Source organism: Orycteropus afer, unplaced genomic scaffold (genome assembly GCF_000298275.1).
Source record: "Orycteropus afer afer isolate SDZICR_OR568_19922 unplaced genomic scaffold, OryAfe1.0 scaffold00311, whole genome shotgun sequence".
NCBI classification, from domain to species: Eukaryota; Metazoa; Chordata; class Mammalia; order Tubulidentata; family Orycteropodidae; genus Orycteropus; species Orycteropus afer.
The window spans coordinates 906,707-915,604 of NW_006921898.1; the positions used below are offsets into that span (position 1 = coordinate 906,707).

The following is an 8,898-nucleotide window of genomic DNA, read 5'->3' on the forward strand; positions in this document are numbered from 1 at the left end:
TATAATGAAATGTGCAAAGACCTGGAGTTAGAAAACCAAAAGGGAAGAACACGCTCAGCATTTCTCAAGCTGAAAGAACTGAGGAAAAAATTTAAACCTTGAGTTGTAATATTGAAAGATTCTATGGGCAAAGTATTGAATGATGTAGGAAGCATCAAAAGAAGACGGAAGGAATACACAGAGTCACTGTACCAAAAAAAAACTGGTTGATGTTCATCCATTTCAGGAGGTGGCATATGTTCAAGAACCAATGGTACTGAGGGAAGAGGTCAAAGCTGCGCTGAGGGAGGTGGCGAAGAACAAGGCTCCAAGAATTGAGGGAATACCCATTGAGATGTTTCAACATATGGATGCCCCGCTGGAGGAACTCACTCAGTTATGCCAAGAGATGTGGAAGGTAGCTACCTGGCCAACTGACTGGAAGAGATCCATATTTGTACCCATTCCAAAGAAAGGTGATCCCACAGAATGTAGAAACAATCAAATAATATCATTAATATTGCATGTAAGTAAAATCTTACTGAAGATAATTCAAAAACAGTTGCAGCAATATATCGACAGAGAACTTCCAGAGGTGCAGGCTGGATTCAGAGGAGGACGTGGAACAAGGGATATCATTGCTGATGTCAGATGGATCTTGGCTCAAAGTAAAGAATACCAGAAAGATGTTTACTTGTGTTTTATTGACTATGCAAAAGCATTTGATTGTGTGGATCATAACAAATTGTGGATAACACTGAGAAGAATGGAATTCCAGAACACTTAATTGTACTCATGAGGAACCTGTACATAGACCAGGAGGCTGTTGTTCAAACAGAAAAAGGGAACAATGCATGGTTTAAAATCAAGAAGGGAGTGCATCAGGGTTGTATCCTTTCACCATACTTATTCAATCTGTATGCTGAGCAAATAATCCGAGAAGCTGGACTATATGAAGAAGAACATGGCATCAGGATTGGAGGAAGAATCATTAACCACCTGCGATAACACTGATGACACAGCTTTGCTTGCTGAAAGTGAGGATGACTTGAAGTACTTACTGATGAAGATTGAAGAATACAATATGCAGTATGGATTATATCTCAATATAAAGAAAACAAAAATCCTCACAACTGGACCTATAAGCAGCATTATGATAAATGGAGAAAAGATTGAAATTGTCAAAGACTTCACAGTGCTTGGTTCTACAATCGACACCAGTGGAAGCAGCAGTCAGGACATCAGATGACGCATAGCACAGGGCAAACTGGCTGCAAAGGACCTCTTTCAAGTGCTGAAGAGCAAAGATATCTCCTTGAGGACTAAGGTGCGCCTGATACAAGCCATGGTATTTTCTATCGCCTAATATGCATGTGAGAGCTGGATAATGAATAAGGAAGCCTGAAGAAGAGTTGATGCTTTTGAGCTGTGCTGTTGGTGAAGAATGCTGAAAGTACCATGGACTGCTAAAAGAATTAACAGGTCTGTCCTGGAGGAAGTACACGCAGAATGCTCCTTGGAGGCGAGAATGGCCAGTCTTCGTCTCACCTACTTTGGTCATGTTGTCAGAGGGGACCATTCCCTGGAGAAGGATGTCATGCTTGGTAAGGTGGAGGGTGGATGAAAGAGGCAAAGGCCTCAACGAGGTAGACTGACATGGTGGCGGTGGCGATGGGCTCAAGTGTAGCAAGAATCGTGGAGCTGGCTCAGGACTGGGTGGTGTTTTGTTCTGCTGTGCATAGGGTCACTATGAGTCAGAGATGACTCGATGGCACTTAACAACAACAACAACAACAACAACAACAACAACATGCTGGGACTAAGACCTGTGGTCTGTACATAGTGGGTGCCAAGTGGATGAGTCTGAATCTACTTGCAGATGGGTTAAACTAGGTGGAGAAGCCTTGGACCACAAATTATAGGACCTCCTGGGTGGAGGTTTGGAACCCCTCAGGAAGCAAGGGCTTCAAACCTAGATATGTAGCACTGGCTGCAAGCCCCTAAGAGGAAAGGAGGGGCAGGGTGGCTATTAAGTAAGAAAGAACATAAGACTCCAATAAATAAGGCAAGTCAAGGGGGCTAGAGTTAAATTTTGAAAGTGAATTTGAAGAGGACAGAAATGACAACACAATCTAAAATGAGCAGATACTAAGAGGGTAGAGACAGCAAGAGTGCAAAAGGCAAATGTGTATAAATTCCTTTCTGTGAATGCCAGACCTAGAGACCAAGTCTGTGGCCATCAGAGAATTGTTCTGTGTCCCCATCATGCCTCCTAGCCAAGTCTCCTTCAGTTTGCACCTTCCCCACCCCTTGACTCTGAGTCCTTTGAGGATATCCAGTGACTGAATGCAGGAGGGACTAATATACATGTTTGCAAAGACCCTACAAAGGTCTTGTTCACAGGACTTCAAATTGTTCTTCCCTGTCTTGATTCTTGCCATTTATGTAAAATGGAGATTTTTGCAACTATGTTAACAGTCTAGGGTTCATATTAAGTTTCAGTCCAGCAGTTCTGACTAACCTCACCATTCCTTCCACTCAGAATGATTTGAATGCAACTCATGTTTCCATCCAAACCAGCTCCCTCTTCATTACCCCCTTTCCACCCTCTTCCTGCAGATATTCAAGCATGGAATACAGGCATAGGGTCTTCATCATCCTCACCTCATACTGAATCAGCCACCCATGGAGTCCCAGTCCTGTTATACCGTTGTTCCTTGTGTTTCAAGGATTCCATCCCATCCTTTCTACTAGATCTAGACCCGTGAGTCTCAACCTTGTAAAGACTCTCCTATGGATGCCTGGCTCCTAACTCCAGAGACTCTGATTGAGTGGTCTGGGGAGTAGCCCTGGCGATGGTATGTTTCAAATGTGCAGCTAAGGCTGAGAACTATGGTCCTGGCCACTGTCAATGTCCCATGCCTAGAATGTCTTCAGAGTTTGTAAATTGGTATTTGTTACCAAGATTTTAAACTCAACCACTCAAGGGACACTGGGATTATCTCTAATTCTAATTAATGCTGTCTAATAACAGCTAATGCTAATATTAATGCTAATAATAATGATAATGTTGTCTGACTGCACCAGAGGCAGAGATGTCACTACCTCCCCAGGTACGCCAATCCTTCTTTGCATAGCTCTCTTGGAAATTATCCTTAAACTGAGTCAGACACACAGCTAGATTCTTCTCCGTTTCATTCATTAATCTATCCCAAGGCCAGATGGAACCTGTATGCCACAGAGAGACCTTCAGACATTTGCACACAGCTCTCCTTAGCCTCCAGCTCTTTCCTTCCCCAAGTTGATTATAAGTTTCAGGTGCTTTACCTGCTTTGCATGACATGGGTCAGAGGGCCTTCCCACCCTGGTTTTTCTCCTTTAAATAAGCTTCTGTTCATTGTAGGAGCCTAGAACTGACCATCACATTCCAGGTAAGGCCTGCCTTACAGTCGACAGCCCAGCCAAGGCCCCAGTAATGGGAAACGTCTTGACCAAGCAAATCAATGAGTGAGAAAGGAGCCTACAGGCAGGGAGCCTGGCCTTACCTTACACTGATCCAGCGGTGTGTCCTCTGCCTCCTGGAAGACCACACTGAAAGAGATGCTCTTGGGGTCGGAGGAGAAGACCCAGCTGATGGTGAGGCCTGCTTCGGCCACAGTGATGGGGATGAGGCTGTAGGTATTGGACCTCACAAACAGCTCCCTGCTGCCCTCCCCAAAGTTGACTATCTCTTCCACTGTGAGGGGTAGTTTTATCCTAAAATAAGAATGTAGAGAGGGACCTGATTAGATTGACAAAGTGCTTGTGTCTATTGGCTGGAGGCAGCCAAGATCCTGGTGGCCACTGGGAGGACAAACCCTGGGTAACTGTGATCCACATGCTAAATTATGGGAGAAAACTTGATGTGCACATATTTACTGAGAATCTACTACATGCTGGTTTGTCTTACTAAACCAGTTGCTGTAGAGTTGATTCTGGCTCATGGTGTCCTCATGTATGTCAAGTAGACCTGTGCTCCACTGGGCTTTCACTGGCTTATTTTTCAGAAGTAGATCAGCAGGACTTTCTTCTGAGGCATTTCTGGGTGAACTTGAACCTCCAACTCTTTGGTTAGCAGCTGACCATGTTAACTGCTTGCTCTACCCAAGGACTCCTGGTTTGTCTACTATGAGCATCTATTATGTCTAGGCACTGGGAACATAAAAGCAAAATATAAAAATGACAATCCTTGCCTCGGGGTGACATGATACCTGCAAACCCACTGAAACTGACAGGAGAACATGATCTGCTCCCTTGGCCCCTGCCCACCTCTGCTCTATGCCCCTCATGGACAGGAAGCAAGTGCTGAGGCCTCTGCTTTCCATTGTTCTCCTGAAGCTGCCCTGCTGCCCAGCTAGCAACCTTCTCTTTCCAATTCCCTGTCTCCTCTTTTTCTCTAACTGGCACTAGCAGAAAGTATATCCACCATTGCAAACCTCCTACCTTTTCCGCAGGCCTTCTCAGTGGAAATCTGGGGCACGAAGCAAGATTTCAAATATTCATACTGACCTTTTCTTAGATGCAAAACTCCTAGACTTTTTATACTGCAGGGGCAACTCAACAGCCATTGTAATAACATGTAAAGTTGTAGAGGAGAAGGCCTGGAGCTACCTTTCCATTAAGGAGAGAAGCTTATTGGGGCTATGCTTCTGGCTCTGACTCTCACCAGAAGGATAAGAGCCTCTTCCAGAAGCTTAAAGGGTTTAGTGACAGTGAGTCCTTCTGCTTTCAGAGCCTCTGGAGGACCAGCCCCAGTGTGTGACGTCAAAAATGTGGGGTGTGGAGCCAGAGGCAGCTGGGTTCTGGTACCTGGTCCTTTTCTTAACTGTTACAGGGCTTGATCTCTCATAAGCCTCAGTTTCCTCATATGCAAAACAGGGATAGTCTGCCTCATGATTGGTGTGCAAATGAACTGCATGTGAATGGGGAAGTCTCCCGTAATGTTGCCTGTCTAAGGCCCCCCAGACTGAGTGGCACCACCTTTTGCACTGTGCACCTCCAGAGGATCATGGGTTCACAGCCTCCAGGCAGAGCTGCCACTTACCAGTAGTGTGGCCTTGGAAGAATCATTCATTCTCTGTGAGCCTTGTTTCTTTAACTGTGAAGTGGGAAGGTAGCTCTCTCTCCTCTACAACTTTACATGTTATTACAATGGCCATATGAGGAAGGCAAAACTGTTGCCATTTCACAAATAAGGAAACGAAGATTCAAAAAGATTAAGAAACTTGATCTGATCCAAAGTCATTATTTTTCTACTACACCAAAACTGCCTTTCATGGAGAAAATATTTCATTGCCCCCTTTAAACTAAAGCTCAGAGAGGTTAGCTAACTTGCCCAAGACTGCACAGCAAGTAAGTGGTGGTGCTGAGAGTCCAAAACCATGGAGACAGATGGGAATAACAGCCAAAACTGTGTTAATGAGAAGATTAATCAACGGCTTAAAAACAAACAAACAGCAAAAATATTTTAAGGAACAGCTCTGACATAAGACATTCACCTTTGTGAGAATTTAATTCAATGCAATACTTCTCAATGTGTGAATTCAAACTTTATTTCTAATTATGGCACAAAAGGCCTTGGTGAATATTTATAATTTTTAAGAATCTGAGAGCAGGTGGATGGGTGGGTAGAGGCCACTTAGGAAAAGAGGTCTGTCTTGAAATATGGAAATCTCACCATAAGCAGTCACTCTGACAGAATGCCCCACTGATGCTGGATTGTTTTATGATTTTCTGCTCCAGAATTTTCCCTCGGCACCTAGTTACTTGGATTGTGCCTAAGTCTCTTTGACCTTCCGTCTGTTCAGTGAGAAGGATAATACTCAGTCTCCTTAAAGGAGACACTAATAAAAAAAAATGAAAAGTTTGCCATCTATGCTCAAATATAATCTTAAATTTTCAAAATTCTATTGTTTACAGGATTCCCATAACAAATGTAAATCTTGAGTGCCTCCAGAAATTCTAGTTTACACAAGCCAAAGGGTACAAAGACATCCTGCATGTTCTGATAACCCCTATCTTTAATATGCTTTCAGATGCTCTTACGATGAGGTTGCCAAAACCTTGCTGCCAATCAATCACTTGGAAATGGGCAAGGAGAGACAATTTCAAGGTATTGTCATTCTCCTTGCATTTGACTCACATCTCCAGCTGACCTATTCTATTAATTTTATATTATTTTCTTTAAGGATTTGTCATGGATTCTGTGTGTTTCAATTATTTCTTAATCTCCTGGTTTTGCTCATCTCTTTACTTGAAGATAAGCATCCAAGTTTTATTCTGAATATTTTCAGACACTTCCCTGTCCCTCCCAATGAAGCATAACAAAAGATCCTGGAAATAATTAAGCAAGATACCTTGCAGGGTAGAAAAAGGAAGGCAGAGTAGCTAAGGAGGGACCCCAGGACTTGAGGAAAAACACAATGTGCTGGTATCTCTGTCATCCAGTGGCTCCAAGCCCAGAGAAATGTACCCTGCCCTTGTGGGTGGCACATGCAGGGACTGAGTGGAAGCTCCAGCAGGAACAGATGAATGCAGATCAGATTAGCACTGTCCTGGGTCTGAGAATGAAACTGCCTTTGGAACCACAGCCTACAAAGGTAGGCCAAGTTGTATATACTCAACCCAAACAGCATGACTGATGGCTGAAATACCCTTAAATAGGACTGAGAGTCTTCTAACGACTCCCAACTTAATATCCAAAATGTCCAAGATACAACTGAAAATCACTCATCATACTAAGAACTGAGAAAATCACAACTTGAATGAGAAAAGACAATCAATAGTGGCCACTACTGACATTAATCAGATATTGGAGTGATCTGACAATGCTTTTAGAGAAGCTATTGTAAAAATGGCAGCTTCAGTGAATAGTTACAAATACTCTTGAAACAAATTAAGATATAAAAAAAAATCACACCACAGAAACAGAAAATACAAAAAAGAACCAAATGGAAATTATAGAAATATATAATATACAATAAAGGAAGGAAAGGAGGGAGGGAGGGAGGAAAGGAGAAAGGGAGGGAGGGAGGGAGGAAGGAAGGAAAAATAAAGAATGAATAAATAAAGAATAAATAAATAAATAAATAATAATAATAATAATAAAAACCAAAACTCACTGGATAAGTTTGATAGTATAATGAATAGATCAGAGAAAAAAGAATTAGTAAATTTGAAGGTAGAATAGAAATTACCCAGAGCTCTGGTAGCATAGTAGGAGCTCTGGTAGCATAGTGCCTAAGGCACTTGACTGCTAACCAGAAGGCTGGTGGTTCAAACCCACCAGCCACTCCTTGGAAGGAAGGTTGGGCAATCCTACTTCCTAGTGATACTGCCTCGGAAACCCAAGGAGGGGTCGCTATGAGTCAGGGCCGACTGGACGGCAAATAACAACAACAACAAGTATGAAAATAGAGAAGAATAGAGCCCCAGGGACATGCTTCAGGGTCTTTTCACCAGCTGTTCCCTCTGCTCTTCCCTGAGATATCTACATGACAACTCCTTTTCCTCTTCTAGCTCTTACCTTCTTAATGTCATTCGATTTACAACTGTAATACCCTCCTTCCATTCTATTCTTTGTTTACTTTTTCCATAGCAAACACTACCTTGTAATACACTACATAATTTACTTACTTATTTTTATTGTCTGTCAACCTCTGCTGAAATACAAGCTCTATGAAGGTAGAGATCTTTGTCTGTTTTGTTCACTGATTTACTCTGAACATCTAGAACAGTGCCTAGCACATAGTAGGTGCTGGATAAATATCTGTGACTGACTGACTGACTGAATCTAGTCAATGATTATCATGCAGCCACTGGACACAACACTAGAGAAAAATGGTTACTGACATAGGAAAATACTCATGTTATATTAAGCTATAAAAGATTATGAAATAGGATGTAGAATATTCGTTTATGTTAAAAAATTATATAAACCAAAAACCAAATGCATGGCTGTCGAGTTGGATCCGACTCACAGTGACACCTTCTTGGGTTTTTGAAGCAGTATCACTACAGAAGTAGACTGCCCAACCTTCCTTCCGAGGAGTGGCTGGTGAGTTTGAACCACCAGCCTTCTGGTTAGCAGTCAAGTGCCTTAGGCACTATACCACCAGAGCTACAATGAAAATGTATTGTTCTTGCACTAAGAAAATAGAGTTTTTTTTTTTAAAAAAGAAAAACATGGTGATAGGGTGGGATGACTATACAGGGGAGGGGGAAGGTGTCATGGTGTTGGAACTGTTCTCTCTCTTACTTGTGGTGGTGATTACATGACCATATTGTCTGTCAAAATATAAGCACTCTCCATTACAAAAAGTAAATTTTACTGTATATGAATTATACCTTAAAAAAAGAAAAAACTAAAAACAACCACTGGTACTAAGGTCCAGCCTCTGTGGTTCTCTCCAGCTCTGGTGCCAGAAAAACCACTGCTCTTTGGTGCCTCTCCCCCTAAACACGACACCCTGGAAAATCCCACTCAGGATTGTCACTTACATCAGTTCTCCAGACTTCAGCAAGCAGATTTCAGTATCCTGACCCACAGGCATGTCTTCAGTGTCCTCTGGGGTTAGTGAGCTTGATGTGTTGTCCCTGAAAAGACAAACAAGAATACAACCATTTAGCCATCCTGAGGTCCAGGGCTTCAAGGTCTTGTAGCCAACCTAAGAACGCCTAAGCAGCCCTTCAATCACAGAGGTTGTGACAGAGGCTGCGGCAGACTCTGTGGGTAGAGGGCCACAGGGGCTAGGCTGTAGTGATCTCCCTGAAGTCCTCCTGGTAGGTGGGTGGGTAGTGATCGTCAACACAATTTGACCTTCTTATTCCACACCAACAGAACTATATATATATATATATATATATATATATATATATATA

General features: G+C 42.6%; 1 protein-coding gene across 1 annotated transcript in view; it reads right to left on the reverse strand.

Annotated features, from left to right (window-relative positions):
• FYCO1 (FYVE and coiled-coil domain autophagy adaptor 1) overlaps positions 1-8,898 on the reverse strand; it is a 73,253-nt gene that overhangs the window by 10,548 nt on the left and 53,807 nt on the right. Inside the window, exons 14-15 of the mRNA XM_042782419.1 lie at positions 8,518-8,613; positions 3,525-3,735 (exon numbers count right to left, since the gene is read on the reverse strand). Of these exons, the coding sequence (XP_042638353.1) occupies positions 3,525-3,735; positions 8,518-8,613 (307 nt within the window). The remainder of the gene's footprint in view (positions 1-3,524; positions 3,736-8,517; positions 8,614-8,898) is intronic.